The sequence below is a fragment of the Gossypium hirsutum genome, chromosome D04 (assembly GCF_007990345.1).
Source record: "Gossypium hirsutum isolate 1008001.06 chromosome D04, Gossypium_hirsutum_v2.1, whole genome shotgun sequence".
Taxonomy (NCBI): Eukaryota; Viridiplantae; Streptophyta; class Magnoliopsida; order Malvales; family Malvaceae; genus Gossypium; species Gossypium hirsutum.
Window position 1 is genome coordinate 46,588,690 of NC_053440.1, and position 17,442 is coordinate 46,606,131.

General features: G+C 31.0%; 1 protein-coding gene across 1 annotated transcript; it reads left to right on the forward strand.

The window, feature by feature from the left end:
• The first annotated feature begins 9,456 nt into the window (after positions 1-9,456).
• On the forward strand, positions 9,457-12,466 carry LOC107898120 (laccase-7). Its single transcript, XM_041090725.1, has 6 exons — positions 9,457-9,650; positions 9,969-10,120; positions 10,568-10,812; positions 10,927-11,055; positions 11,150-12,121; positions 12,225-12,466. The coding sequence occupies exons 1-6, from the start codon at positions 9,558-9,560 to the stop codon at positions 12,353-12,355; spliced, it is 1,722 nt and encodes a 573-aa protein (XP_040946659.1). The 5' UTR covers positions 9,457-9,557; the 3' UTR covers positions 12,356-12,466.
• Positions 12,467-17,442: the final 4,976 nt, after the last annotated feature.

A 17,442-nucleotide genomic window follows, 5' to 3' on the forward strand; every position in this document is an offset into this window, starting at 1 on the left:
TTGATGTATTCCAATCTTGTGTAGTAGTCTTTCAAATGTTGAAGTTGGCAATGCCTTAGTAAAAAGACCAGCTAAATTATCACTAGGATGAATTTTTTGAACATTTATATCACCTCTTTTCTCAATATCATGGGTGAATAATAATTTTGGTGAAATATGTTTCGTTCTATCATCTTTGATGTAACCACCCTTCAATTGAGCTATTCATGTTGCATTATCTTCATATAAGATAGTTGACATCTTTTCATGTAAAGGCAAATTACATATCTTCTGGATATGTTGGGCCAATAACCTTAGCCAAATACACTCTTGGCTTGCCTCACGCATTGCAATTATTTCTGCATGATTGAAGAAGCGACAAGTAATGTTTGCTTTGTTGAACACCATGATATGACAGTACCCCCACATGTAAATAAATATCTTGTTTGAGATCGACCTTTATGTGGATCTAATAAGTATCAAGCATCAACATAGCCAACTAATAGGGATTTTGAATCATTTGAATAAATAACCCCATATTAATGTTTCCTCTGAAATATTTAAATACATGTTTAATTACATTCCACTGTCTACATGTTAGAGAAGAACTAAATCTTGCTAACAAGTTTACAGCGAAAGCTATATCAGGTCTTGTGTTGTTTGCAAGATACATCAATGCCCCTATGGCACTTAGATATAGTACTTTAAGACCAAGAAACTCTTCATCATTCTCACAAAGGTGAAATTGATCTTTATTTACATCTAACGGTCGTACAACCATTGGCGTACGTAATGGGTGTGTAACACCCCTTACTCGTATTCGACACCAGAATAGTGTACGAGGCATTACCAGAACACATACACTTGTAAACGTATTTAACAGAGTTATAAAACTTCATCTAAATTAAAACTTTCAAATTATTAACATGATTTTATAATTCTTCATAATATATCCTCAAAATATTATATTCATAAGAAATAGGACTTACGAGACCTGTCACATATTCATGCAATTCACAAGTCTTAATAATTCAATGCTTCATTTCCATTTCATTCAATTCCCAAATTTCTCATGTTCACAATTCAAATCATTAAGTTCAATACTAATACGTATTTATCATTTAACTCAACGTTTATTGATTATGCCATTCATTAACACATTTATGAAATTCTCAATTTTTGCAATGAAAATATCACTTTAGCTTATATAACAATATCAATTCAACTAATCATCCTGGTATAAATTCACTACCACTTATCCATTTACTATAATTCTTTTGGGCCCATTGGTCACTTACCATCCTTAATCAAATTAAGGAATGGTTATGGAAAATTGAGTATTTCACTTCCACTTTGCCATAGTATAACTATGGTCTTATGTATGATCACTTATCACTTGTCCCTGATCAGATAAGTGTAGCTAAGCTACCACTTATCACTTGCCACTTGTCACTGATCAGATAAGTGTAGCTAAAGCTATCACTTCTCACTTGCCACTTGTCACTGATCAGATAAGTGTAGCTGAAGCTACTACTTATCACTTGTCACTGATCAGAAGTACTCAAATCCGATGTTCCGCTCAATTTGATCATTTATTCGGTTTTCGTATTGTTATTTTATTCTCAATTCAATAACAAATATATCTCATCATACATTATATAATTCATGAAATTAACATGTAATCATTAAATTTCAGCCATATGAACTTACTATTTCATTATCTTTCCACACTCGTTTCCTATGCACATCACACATTGTATAAACATATCATTCAACCATAATCGCAAGCTAGTGTATGTAAACATAACTCTTTTTGGAACTAACCACATGATAAACCATTTCACTAGAGATTACATGATCACAACTAAATATGTTACCATTTCAACCACTACTTGGCCAAAGCCTAAGCATGTACGCCAAATATGTTAGCCAAATACACATATAGCATAAACATTATAAGCATGGATGAGCACAACATTGATTCATGTATCATTCATGACATTACTTCATGCCAAATCATATACCGAATATACCATACACACATTCTATGAAACTTTTTCACACATGAGCTTAGACCATGACCAATAATGCACAAATATAAGCATCATTTCTATTTCATCGTTTATCAATTATAATCAAGCATATGACCAATTATACACAAATCATTCATATATTTCCCAGTTTTCCTCATTCTCTTCTCTATTCCACATCCTTAATGTGTATAACACATTTAAACAACATTATCCATACTATCACTATTTTTTCCTGTATGTAAATTCAAGCTGTCTGTCTGAGTCAGAGTCACTAATTTATTTATATCTTGAGCTACAAAGCTCCAAATTAATATACGTTTATTTTCCCTAAAACTAGACTCACATATCTTCTTACAATAAAATTTTGAAAATTTTTGGTTCAGCCAATAAGTACAGTTTATTCTTTAAAATTTTCCTTGTTTCACTGTTTGACAGTTTCGACCCCTCTTCACTAAAAATTAATTATCTCTTTGTATACAATTCGGATGATGTACCCGTTTGTTTATATTGAAAATAGACTCATTAAGGATTCTAAATATATAAATTATAACCATAATTATTTTCATACAATTGTTAATGATTTTTCCAAATCAAAACAGGGGAACCCGAATTCATGCTAACCTTATCTAACAAAATTCATTATATCTCATGATTTACAATTTCATTACTTACACTGTTTATCCTATGAGAAACTAGACTCAATAACCTTTAATTCCATATTTTTTATCCTCTAATTCAATTTCCACGATTTATGGTCATTTTTCAAAGTTAACCTACTGCTGCTGTCCAAAACTGTTTTAGTGCAAGATGTTGATAATCAAATTTATAACACCCTCATTTCCTTTCTCTACAATATTTTCTATCAATTCCTCTTGTTTCCCTTCACTAACATATCAAGAACATAGAACCTTATATAATAAAACCCTACATTAACATCAATTTCATACTTTTTCAATAATATCAAACTTAAAAATATATTGAAACCTTAATGTTCTTACATTGCTCTATTGATTTCAATCTTTAACTTGATTTTATTTCTCCTCCAGCTTCTATTTCTCGAATGTAACTTGATATTCTAGCTCCCCATAGTCTCCTTAACATTTTTCTCTCTTGGTAGCTATGGAAATTCTTTTGATTTCTAGGTGAAAATGGTAAATTTTTTGTGGAAGGACCAAATTGTAAAGAAAGCAAAACTTTCTTTCTTCCCTTCTCTTCTAACGTGAAATGCATGGGAAAGAATCATGATTCTTCATCTTTTCTTCCACATATATATATACTAAATAAAATAATAATAAAATGATAAAATGTCATTTAAAAATCAAATTAAAATATTAATAAACTAATATTTATTTATTTATTTAATCTAAAATATCTCCAACATCATCATTATTTTCTAGATTTCTCTTTCTCCTAATTGACCATTTTACCTTTTAGATATTTTAAACTTCCATCCTTAAGTCATCACTTAATTTGATAAAATTACGATTTAGTCCCTCATAATTCTTCATCTATTCAATTTGGTCCTAATTCATCAATTTTCCTTAGTTTCTAGATTATGCCACCCTTAAAATATTTACACTATTGGTCCTTCAAATTTTTCATATTTACACTTTAACCCCTCAAATTTTGAGTATTTACTCTTGGATAACAAAACTTTTTTCACTTTTGCAATTTAATCCTTTCTTTAATTAATATGTCATAATATACTTCCCAATGTTGTCATAACTCAAAATTATCCTTTTTTTCAGTTTACTTCCTTACTATATCAAAGATAATATCTTACTGTAAAAATTTTCGGGGCATTACATTTCTCTCCCCCTTAAAATAAATTTCGTCCTCAAAATTTTCCTCGTCGGATTTGTAGTCCCGAAACCAATGTTCTGACTAGACCCAAAAATTGGGCTGTTACAAGGTGTGCTTTATCCATGTAAAATTTCTTTAATATCTTTTCCATATAAGTTGATTAATGAACATGAATTTTATCTTTTAAATGTTCGATTTGTAATCCAAGATAAAACTTTATTTTTCTAAGATCTTTCATCTCAAATTATTTCTTTAAACAATTTATTGTATTTTAAAGCTCTTTAGGAGTTCCAATAATATTTAGACCATCAACATAAACAACAATTATCACAAAATCTGATCCAAACCTTTGTATAAAGACAACATGGACAAATTGGATCGTTTTTGTAACTTTCTTTTAACAAGTATTCATTAAGAAGATTTTACCTCATACATCTAGATTGTTTTATTCCATATAAACTTTTATTTAATCTAATCGAGCAGTTTTCTCAAGAAACTTTATATCTTTTCAGGATTTTAAATCCTTTAGGGATTTTCATATAAATTTCACTATCAAGTGTACCATATAAATAGGATGTAACAACATCTATTAGATGCATGTCAAGTTTTTCATGTACTGCCAGACTAATAAGATATCTAAACGTGATTGCATTCACCACAAGAGAATATATCTCTTCATAATCAATGCCGGGCCTTTGCGAAAATCCTTGTACTACAAGGCGAGCTTTTTATCTTACAACTTCATCAATTTCATTTTGTTTTCATACAAATACCCATTTACATCCTATCGGCTTTTACACCTTTAGGTGTTTGGACTACGGGTCCAAAAACTTTACATTTAGAAAGTGAACTCAGTTATGCTTGAATTGCATCTTTCCATTTTGGTTAATCTTTTCTATTTTTACATTCCTAAGTAGATTTAGGCTCAAGATCCTCATTTTCTTTTATTATTTTAATAGCAATATTATAAGCAAAATTGTTGTCGACAACTATATTTTTTTTTCGATTCCATTTTTTTCTCTTATTGACATAACTTGTCGAGATCTCTTTATTTTCATCATTTCTATTTTCACTTTTAGGCACCTAAATCTCTTCTTGAGTTTTATAATTAGTTATGTCATGGGTCTCTTCAGGAACCCCCACCTCCACTATATAACCATATTGAATGTTTGCTCTTTTCCTTTTACGAGGATTTTTATCTTTGGAACCAACCGATCTTCCACTCTTCAAGCATGGATTGCTTTCTTTTGCAATAACAATTTTCCCTATCAGGACATCAATTCGTATTGGAGCATTTTCAGCTGGTTGAGATTTAATGAATTTGGCAGTTGATTTGTAAAATAAATCATCTGTTGAACTTCTGGTTCACATTGCTTTGTATGAGGATCTTAGACATTGATAATTCATTTCAAATACTTTATTAATCCAATTTTTTATTCTCTCCCCCTAATGTTGGGAAAACTGACAACTCATGTCATAATTAAATCTCGAATTAATAGCTCAAGAATATGATAAGGAGACTCATATAAATATACATTCCTAATCTCTTATTATGAACCATCTTTTTGTGTTGTGGTGGAGCAATTGGAACATATACCGCACATCCAAAAATTGTAAGATGGGAAATATTTGGCTCTTGACCCAAAAATAAATTGTAATCGGAAGTAATTATAATTTACTGGCTTGATGTGGACAACATGTAAATCAATACAATCTCATGTTGAAATAGAAAGTTTTGTTCTCATAAGTAATGATTTAGCTATTAGTTGGAGGCATTTGATAAACAATTCAGCTAAATCATTTTGTGTGTGAACATGAGCTACATGATGTTCAACTTTTATCCCAATTGACATGCAATAACCATGGGATGTAGACTCACCAACATTAGCAAGATAAATTGTTTTAATTGCATAATCTGAAATTAATAATTTAAAAAAGCAAATGTCAGGTTGCAAGTTGATAACGCATGTGATTATTTTGTAAATGCATCTACCAAAATCATATAATATCAAAACCATCCACATGGTGGATAATGGGCCCATATTAATTTCAGAAATGTAAGACATTAAATCTCAACTTTAACTAGTGAGTTTTTAAGAATCAATTTTCATTGAGAACAAGCAACAAATGAGAATTCTTTAAATTAAAGAATCTTTTGGTTCTTTAATGAATGCCCATATGAATTATCAATTAATTTTCACATCATATATGATCCAGGATGGTCTAATTGGTCACACCAAGTAGTAAATGCATTTGTATTAGTAAACTTCTTGTTTACTTTAACATGTGTTTCAATTGTACTAAATTGTAACAAATTGATAATTTTATTATCATTTCTTTTAATTTGAATCCATATATAAGTACTATTGTGACTTACTACTGGAAATGTACAAATCAATGTGAAGTCTATAATGCCACTAAGTCAATAAATATAATTTCCAAATAATTATATGAAATATTCACTTTAGGGAATAGTAAATTTGTGCTTTTTGGATATTAATATATTAGCTCTTCTGGAGCTTTCAACTAATTTTGTACTATCAAATATTGGAATAATATTTGTTTGTTTCAGTACCAAATAAGATAAATATTTTCTATTTATAATGATAGAATTCATTACTACATTCTCATATCCTTCTTCAAAGAATATTAACAAAAACAACATATTTGGGCATACGGCACATGTGGTTAATAATATTTCATATCACGTTGATAACATAAGCTATCTTTACCATTTGAAGAGTTATCTTGAGAACTCTTATTGTTCTCTTATTTATTACTATGTTCCCACTTTTAGTGGTCCATGAGTATATCTTTTATTTTCTTTATGTTTACATTCACTTCGGGGAATGCAACAAATCTGGTAGGATAGACTTCTAAATGCCTCTATTGATTTTTTATTTCATAATCACCATCGTAAACATATGTGGATTTTAAATCAGACATGTTGTCATGATTATTCTCCAATTATAATAAATATGATATAATAAATAAAGCATAGTAAAATATACCTGAAGATCTTTAACATCATTCTCATCACCTTGAATATTATCACGAGCATCCATTCTGAGATTGAATCTTTTAACATCCTGAAGATTGATTTGTGGGACGGCTTTGAAAGATTTTGAAAAAATAGAGAATCATCGTGTTGATAACGTGTTATAAGATAAAGAGAGACGGAGAGAATAAAGAACAAAGAAAATATAAAAGTAATAAAGAATGTACTTTATTGATCAAAGGGATGATTTACAATGCTTTATTAGAGTCTCTATTTATAGGGATAAAAAGTATAAAAGAAATAGATATCTAATTCTAATAACTATTAGAATTTAAAGTATATCAAAACTTTATCTTTATCATGATGGACATCCACTTAATAAGATATTCATAACAAGAACATAATTTATGCAAAAATATTTACCGAGGTCTTTTGCGTAAGAAGCCGAGAGGAATATAATTTGTATATTTTTTACTTTGTGCTCTCAGTCTCAGCATCAAACTCCTTTCTTTTTCTCTTGGTAGTGTCGATACCTTACTAGAGGATGCTAATTCCTTAGCAAGACATACAAATCAAAATAAAAGAAAGTCGCTAACCTAATATGTATAGGTATGAGCCAAATCACTTAATTCTGGAATTTGAGTTTAAAGTCCATATTGAGCCTCTAAGTTTAGTCTTTCAAGACCCATCATACATTAATATTTTATTATTATTAAAGTTATATAATTAAAAACTGACAAATACTTTGTGAAATACAATTTAATTATTACAATTTAAAGTTATATAATAAGTTTAGACTTAAGGGGACGAATTATATGAAATACAATTTGACCAAAGAGAGCGAATATTATACAATGTAGATATTAAATTTAAAATCCATGATAATTTATATATAAATTTAAATATCTAAAAATTCCAAGGCAGTCCCCTATATTCATCTCTGGCCGGATACTGGGAATCTAGGTGTTGACGCATTGCAACCCTTCAATTTGATGTGCCATTTAATTACCTCAAAATTGAACTGTAATTAGATTCCACCTAAAAAGATTACCCCATGGATACGAAATGATGCTAGGGATCATTTAGGATCTTAGTACCAAACGTTATGATTAATTTCAAAAGGACTGGCTTGGAAAATAAAATATCATTTTATGGTTTTTAATTTTTATGTTTGATGTAAAATATTTGGTTTTGATGGCCAAATTTGAACACCTTGATAGCGAAGGTTGGACTAATATAAGTAAAAGTATTATAGAAGACTTTATATTAAGAGTTGGATAGTATTTTGCCTTTTTTGCTAAAAAAAGTAAATTAATTTTTGTACATTAGATCAAAGAGTAAATTGGTCATTTTGTTAAAAATTTCATCCATTTTTACTGTTTAAAACTGGTCTTTGTACATCAGCATGAGATACACGTAGCATGTCATGTGTCACTGTTTTATTATTTTATCAGACATGCTAATTTTTAGCAATACAAATAAATAAATTTTAAAATAAAAAGATCAATTTACTCTTTAATCTAATGTTCTCATTTTCTTCGTATTGGTTGAGGGTGTTTGGTAAATAAAGTTTTGGGCTTTTTTTAGTTGATTTGGGCATAAATGGAGGATTGTATAGTCAAGCACTCTAATTGTAGTGTTTGGTGGATGGAGGTTTGGAAGAGCTTGTTGAGCTAAAACCTCTAAAATAAAAAAAAAAACAGAGGGATGAGAAGAGTTTTTCACAGCTGATTGGAAATGAGATATGTTGAATGACATATTTGACCATGCTTGCTAAAAAAATACATCCTTTGACACATGCTCTCAAACCCAATAGGGGTGCCAAAATATTAGTAGACGACAACGTCATGTTTCTTAAATATTTGTTTTTACTTGTTTGGATATGTATCTATTTCTTGAATATTTATGTACTCTTAATTTATTTTCAATTTACTTGTGTAAAATGATTTCTTATGCAACTTTATATTAATTGAAATATGCTACTTGACAAACTTATTTAGAGTGTGACATAATTATCACTAATTTACATACTAAGAACACCACATAATTATCATTAAGAATATAGTTTACAATTATATTGATACACTATTAATATTTATCAATTTTCACAAGGTTAATATTTACAAATAAAGAATTTAAGAAATTTGTTTATTTAAAATTTAAAAAATATTCACTAATTAATTTTCATAATGAATATTTTAATTCATTGGTAATAGTATTTTATTTCAATAATTTCACCTAATAAAAACTAAAGTATTATAAACTAAAGTATTATAAACAAATAAAAAATATTCACTAATTAATTTCACCTTATTTATCATTTTACAGGTATTAACTTTTAGTTAAATTTTAAAATAAACATATAATAAAATCAGTTAATCAAATCAACTACCGCAACCAATAATTAGCACTCAGTTATCAATGCTATCAGCTTATTGCCAAATACGACCGTTTTCTTGTTGAAACTCTAAAGCAGAAAATCTTTTCCCACTCTTTTTGTCTAGGTTATTAAGTAATTGATACGCTAAATATTTTAATCATTTTTATCGTGTAGGGTTGAGTTGACATTTTTATCTCTAAGAAAAACGATTTCTTCAAGTTAATAAACTATCGCCGAAATATGACGAAAGTTCCAATAGGGAACCTCGCACTTCTTACATAAATTGAAGCTCCTTCTTCAACCTTTGCCTCTCACTCCTAGCAAAGCATTTTCATTACCTTCCTCTGTTATTTCTTCAAGCGAAATGGGGCGCCTTGTTTTCTTGTTTGCTTCCTCTTTGCTTCTTATGGTGGCTGCTACAACAGTTTCAGCTGCAATATTGGAGCACTCATTCTATGTAATGAATTCTACTCTTATTCATTTTCTTTTCTTCTATGGATTAAATTAGCCCCTCCTTTACCATCCCAAGCTGGCTCAAAGGTTTTGAATTTCAACTCAATCAAATGCATGAAACCAGAAGGATGGTTTTATATTCACACTCCTCCCAATATCCATCATTACATATCTTACCTCTGTAACACCATGCACTTTGATTTGAGGCTATGGCTTTTTAAACACACCCTTCACTTTCCTTTCCTCAATTTACCTCCTTGATAAGCTTTCGACCATTACAGTTTGATAATCGGGAAAGTTAATAATTTGAATTTGTTGGCAGGTTAAAAATTTGACTGTTACTAGGTTGTGCAACCGCCAGGTGATTACAGCAGTAAATGATAGCTTCCCTGGCCCAAGCCTCCGCGTTCGAGAGGGTGACAAACTGATTATTCACGTCTTTAATATGTCACCTTACAAAATAACAATTCACTGGTAAACCTTCATGGAAAACTACAATTGAATTTACTCAAATTCACCAACATAATTTTCCTGCTAAGCGCTAGCTGTTTCCAGTGTCAAATTTTGCTTGTTCGTTTGTGAAATTATTATTGATTCATTCCTCTGGTTTTATTTAATTCAAAACAACATTTTTAATTATCTTTTTAAAATATGATGCATGTAACCACGAACAAGTCAATCATTTGGGAAGCAAATGCAAGCAAACGTATATCTTATTCCCATGTGATCCACTTTTTCTTTTTTCTTTTTCTTGAAAATTCATGTGAACCATTTTTATATAATACAAAGATTGCTCAACTTCAACTACCAATGATTTAGTACTAATTAACCAAAGTCCAATACTAAATATATAACCTGTTTTTCTATTTATATGCTTTCTTATGATTTAATCATTTGCTGACGGTTTTGTTGCTTGAACAGGCATGGCGTTTCTCAGTTAATGAGTGCCTGGTCAGATGGACCTGAGATGATCACTCAGTGTGCAATTCGCCCCGGAAATAACTATACCTACAACTACAGAATCACTAAACAGGAGGGAACCCTTTTCTGGCATGCTCATTCCTCCTTTCTCCGTGCCACCGTCCACGGAGCAATCATCATCCACCCCAGGGCTCGCCACTCTTACCCATTCCCAAAGCCCTACAGGGAAGTTCCCATCTTGTTAGGTATATATGGCTATAGGGAACCTGAGATATTACATTGAATTCATTAATTATCATCAGATATATAAATGTTTCTTGGCTCAAGATTTTAGCTTACAAATAGCAATGCGGTTGCAGGTGAGTGGTGGAATGCTAATGTCGTTGATGTTGAAAACCAGGCTCTAGCCCTTGGCATTGGTCCTAACATTTCAAATGCTTATACAATTAATGGATGGCCCGGTGATCTCTATCCATGCTCTCAAAACCGTAAGTGACTGATTACAGATTTATGTTGTCCATGCGTACTTCACATGTTGTAACAATCAATGTTTAATTTAACTTAATTTAATTATATTATCAGAAATGTACAAGCATAGGGTGGAGCAAGGGAAGACTTATCTCTTACGTATTATCAACGCTGCAGTCAATTCCCATCTCTTTTACAAGATAGCCAATCATAACATGACTGTTGTGGCTGTTGACGCTCGTTACACCAACCCATATGTCACCGACATCGTGGTTATCTCCCCTGGCCAGACGGTTGACGTTTTGCTGACCGCGGATCAGCCGGTTGGGTCGTATTACATGACCGCTAATAATTATGCAAGTGGCAGTGGCACTGGAGTTGGTGTACCGTTCAATCCTACTACGACGAGGGGTGTTATCATCTATCAGGGTGCACGGTCTTCAACAACGCCGCTAATGCCGGTAGTACCGGCTTTCAATGACACCCCCACGGCTCATAAGTTTTTCACCGAACTTACCAGTTTGGTCGGTGGGCCTCACTGGGTCCCTGTCCCACTTAATGTGGACCACAAAATGTTTGTTACCATTGGAATGGGGCTCGATGTCTGCCCACCAAACGTATCTTGCCAGGATCGTCCACCTGTTGGGGCAGCGCTCTCGGGCAACATGAACAATGTATCCTTCGTGCTACCTACTATGTTGTCTTTGTTGCAAGCCTTTTTCTTCAACGTCGGAGGAGTGTACACCACTGATTTCCCTGCCAATCCCCCGGTTCAGTTTAACTTCACCAACCCTAGTATTAACGCCGACCTACCTCTGCTATTTGCTCCAAAGAGAACCAGCATCACCAAGGTTAAGTTCAACTCCACTATGGAGATGGTGTTGCAGAACACAGCTCTTATTGGAGCGGAGAACCATCCCATGCATCTCCATGGCTTTGATTTCCATGTATTGGCGCAAGGGTTTGGGAACTTTAACCCTGCCACTGACACACTGAAGTACAATCTTTTCAACCCCCAAATGCGCAACACTGTTAGCGTACCTGTTGCAGGATGGGCTGTCATCAGATTCGTAGCTAATAATCCAGGTTAATTTTCTAACATCCATCATTTAATTTTTTATTCTTTTTAACTAGTTTTTGTCAACCTAAAACTTGAACTCAATTTTTTTAATGTATCTGAAATGGACAGGTGCTTGGTTTATGCATTGCCACTTTGACGGGCACAATTCACTAGGCCTGTCCACTGCCTTCATTGTTGAGAACGGACCAACTCCCGAAACAACCTTGCCTTCCCCGCCACCGGATCTTCCAGAATGCTAGACATTTTTTGTTTTATTTATGAAACTACCACCTGACCTTCTTTTTACAAGTTTACATAAACTTATAGCTTAAATTTTAAATTCAAAATAAAAAGAAATTAAACTTAATATATATGTAAAACTCAAAACCTAATTCAAAATTAATTTAATAAACATATTTGCTAACATTGCATTTTTGTCACGTAAACATGATATACATGTGATCACTACTTGGAAGAGCTTCATTGGTTAACTTTTCATCTTTAAGAGTTCAATTGGATTTTAAATTTTGTTGAGGCCTTAATAGATTTTTTTTTTCACTGAAGACTTTTTTTTTTACTAATAAGCCTTATTAATAAAAATGTTAAAAATAGTATTAAATAATTGGCAACATGAAAATCAATTTTCATAAGTTATTGAAAAAATTTAAAGAGGTTATTAATAAAAAATAGTACAAATATCTATTTTTTAGCACAAAATTGTTAGGGATAATATAATTTTTAGCCTTCTAACTTGGTAGCCAGGATCTTGGTATCTGTATTTTTTTGTCCACTTTGGTATCACCAAATTCATTTGGTCCCTGAACTTGAAAGATATAAAAAGTTTGATGATGTGACACTTTGAGATTGTGGCACATCATCACTTGAAAATTAAAAAATTATATAAATTTTTATGTGATGACATGGAATAATTTTAGAGTGTCACTTACAATGTTATAATAATGTAACACCCCAAACCCGGTCTAAACATTATGACCGAATCTGACAATGTCACATTGTAACACCCCTTACCCGTATTCGACGCCGGAATAGGGTACGAGGCATTACTAGAAGACATACATTTGCATACGTATTAAACCGAGTTATAAAATTTCATCCGAATTAAAACTTTTAAATTATTAACGTGCTTTTATAATTCTTTACAACATATCCTCGAAATATTATATTCATAACAAATAGGGCCTACGAGACCCGATATTTACTCATGTAATTAAAAGCTTTATTTCCATTTCATTCAATTCACAATTTCTCATGTTCACAATTCAAATCAATTTCTCAATCCAATATATATATTTCAATCATCTAAGAATATAATTCAAGTTACACGAACTTACCAGACTAAATTGCAGAAATACCAAAATTTAGGGACATTTTGGTAATTTTTTATTTTCCTTGAATTTCCACCCAATCTTGATATAAATTAATATTTCATTCAATTTATTAATTTAAATAATAATAAAATTCATTTCATGCAATTTGGTCAATTTTTGACATTTTTACAAATTTACCCTTAAAATACTACTGTTATTTAATTTAGTCTTTGAACCTAAAACATGCAAATTAGCCATTTTTAATGAAAACTCATGCTAGTTGAATAATCATATATTTTCCTCCTCCTCTCCATTCCACATCCTTAATGTATATAACATGCTTACATGTAACATTATCTATAATTTCACTATTTATTTATTTGTTCATTCAAAGCTGTCCACTTGAGTCATTGTCACAAAATTATTTATATCTTCAGCTATATAACTCCAAATTGAGATCCGTTAATTTTCCCTGAAACTAGACTAACATATCTTCTTACTATAAAATTTTCAGAATTTTTAGTTTATCCAATAAGTACAGTTTATTCTTTACAGTCATCCTTATTCTGCTGTCTGACAGTTCCAACCCTTCTTCACTAAAAATTAATTATCTCCTCGTACAGTATTCGGATGACGTTCTCGTTTTTTTCTCTTGAAAATAGACTCATTCTTGATTTTAAACATATAAATTAAGCACATAATTATTCTTATCCAGTTTTTGATAATTTTCCAAATTCAGAACAGGGGAACTCGAATTCATTCTGACATTGTCTCACATAATGTATTATATCTCATGATTTACAATTCCATTACTTACACCATTTCTTATCTGAAAAACTAGACTTAATAAGATTTAATTTCATATTTTTTTCATCCTCTAATTCGATTTCCATAATTTATGGTGATTTTTTGAAGTTAGCCTACTGCTGTTGTCCAAAACTGTTTTAGTGCAAAATGTTGATTACTAAGTTTATAACTTCCTTATTCATTTTCTCTATAATATTTTCCATCACTTTTTCTTGTTTTCCTTCACTAATATATCAAGAACATAAGACTTTATTTAAGAAAACTCTACTATAACATCATTTCCATACTTTTTCAATAATAACTAACTTAAAATTAAATATATTGAAATCTTGATGTTCTTACCTTGTCCTATTGATTTCAATATTTAACTTGATTTTCTCTCTCCTCCAGCTTCTATTTCTTGAATCTAACTTAATATTCTAGCTCCCCATTGTCTCCTTGTTATCTTTCTCTCTTGATGGATATGAAAATTCTTTTGATTTCTAAGTGAAAATGGTGAATTTTTGGTGAAAGGACCAAATTGTAAAGAAAAAAGTTCCTTTCTTTCTTTTCTCTTCATACGTTGGATGTATGGGAAGAAGATGATGATTCTTCATCTTTCCTTCCATATATATACTAAATAGAATAATAATAAAATAATAAAATATCATTTAAAAATCAAATTAAAATATTAATAAACTAATATTTATTTAATTAGTTAATCTAAAATATCACCAACATCATCATTGCCTTCTATATTTCTCTCTCTTCTAATTGACCATTTTACCCTTTATAATCTTTTAAAATTCCATCCTTGATTCATCACTTAATTTGGTAAAATTGTGATTTAGTCCTTCAAAATTCTTCACCTTTTCAATTTGGTCCTAATTCATCCATTTTTGTAGTTTCTAGATTATTCCACCCTTAAAATATTTACACTATTGGTCCTTCAAATTTTTTGTATTTACACTTTAACCCCTCAAATTTCGAGTATTTACTCTTGGGCAACAAAACTTTTCTCACTTTTGCGATTTAATCCTTTCTTGAATTAATATGTCATAATATAATTCCCAATGTTGCCATAACTCAAAATTTCCCTTTTTGTCACTTTATTTCCTTATTTTACTATCAAGGATACCTACTTTCTTACTGTAGTAATTTTCAGGGTATTACAGTAGTAATTTTTGGGATATTACATTTCTCCCCCTTAAAATAAATTTCGTCCTCGAAATTTCCTTGTTTTGTTTTGATCATGAACTTCATCATTTCTATATTCTTTCAATTATCCTTTTCTATCCATTCTTATCACTAACATTTCTAGTTTTTATATCATTTTGTACTTCCTTTTCAATAATATTCTTCTTTTTACTTAATCGAGCTCTTATTTCCTCTCTTTCCACTTAACCAGAAGTCCTTTCTTCATATAGTTTTCTTAAAATCATCTCTATAGTTCTATATTTCCCTTCTGCACATATTTACCTAGCTTAGTATTTGTATTCATTCTCTATCCTTTCATTTCACAATTTATTTTTAATTCAAAATTTCAAACATGAATCAGAGGTAAACCTTTACCTTGTAGCGAAAATTATTTATCTTTTTTTAGCAGAGGCCCAGTAGATTAGACAGAACACTTAGGATATACGAAACTGATACGGGGGTGCATTATTAAATAGAAAGCACTAAAGTGTTATATAGAGAACATAAATGTGCTAATAATCGGAGAGCACTAGCGTGCTATTAATCAGAGAGTGTGCTAGGGTCCTTTAATAATATACCACTAATATCCTAGTAGTTCTAATATAGAGAGCATGCATATCACTTTTACACTTTTCGCATAATGCTTTTACATCCTTTACAATTTAATCCTTGTACCAATAATCCGTATATTTATATATTCTCTATCTTTAATACATGTATTATATTTCAAAATTCATTATTCATCCATAATTTACTAATAATCCATATCATGTACTTCACATATCACGTTTACATGTTTTGCAATTTAGTCATCAGCACAATATTTCTTTTAGCAAAATAATACACTTTCTAAATATGCATGTAAAACAAAACAATAACCAGTCATAAACCGACCAGACCAACAGGGCTTTCGTCTAACATTATAATTAGCTAACATTCTCACAACATAAGAACTCTATCAGAACTGAACAATTACACATACATATCACTGAGGATAAAAGAATATATATAATATCCAGAAAAGATCATCATGTTCATTTCGACTATAACCTTCACACACAGACATCTTTAGCACTTAATTATCATTTCTCTGACTAATTCTATTATCACGAACCTCACTTTATTCCACCCAGTAAAAAAATTCCAGTTAAGACATACATTCTTTTAGGTATCATACCTAAATATTTTGTCTCATCAAATTTAACTTATTCTTTATTTACTCTCTTACTTGTTTACTTGCTTGCTTGCTTAAACAACTCATGATTATAACTTACTCATTCCTTGCTGAAATTCTTTTCTCAACTGATAACTGAAATATTCTTAATCCTTATACTTACCTGAATCTGTTTATTGTAATTTTACCTGAACATTCATGTAACATAATTTCTTTACTATCCCGTTGAATCATTTGGAATACTAAGGATACTCGGGTCTCCTATTTGATAATAACATGCCAAAGCCATGTCTTAGACATGGTCTACATGAGATGTTTCCTGTACTGCCAATGCCATATCCCAGATATGGTATTATATGAGAGTTCTCATATCGGTGCCCATGTCATGTCCCATACATGGTCTCAAAGGGGACCTCTCATCCCGGTGCCAACGCCATGTCCCAGACATGGTCTTACATAGGACCTCTCATCTTGGTGCCAACGCCATGTCCCAGACATGGTCTTACTTGGGACCTCTCATAATCTCAATGACCAATGCCATGTTCTAGACATGGTCTTACACTGGCTCACATATCGATGTCGATGCCATGTCCCAAACATGGTCTTATATGAGATCGCATGACGATGCAATATCTCAGGTATGGTCTTATATGGAAATCACATATCACATGTTGCCATGGTCCAACCATGGTCTTTTCCGTCAATTCATCACATATCATTGAACAAAAGTACTCATTCCTGTGTTCTACTCAATTTGATCTTTCAATTTAATTTTCATACTATTATAATATTCATGTTTCAATAGCAAAGACATAAAACAAACATCATATTATTTCTAATTTAACAATTAAACATAAGATTC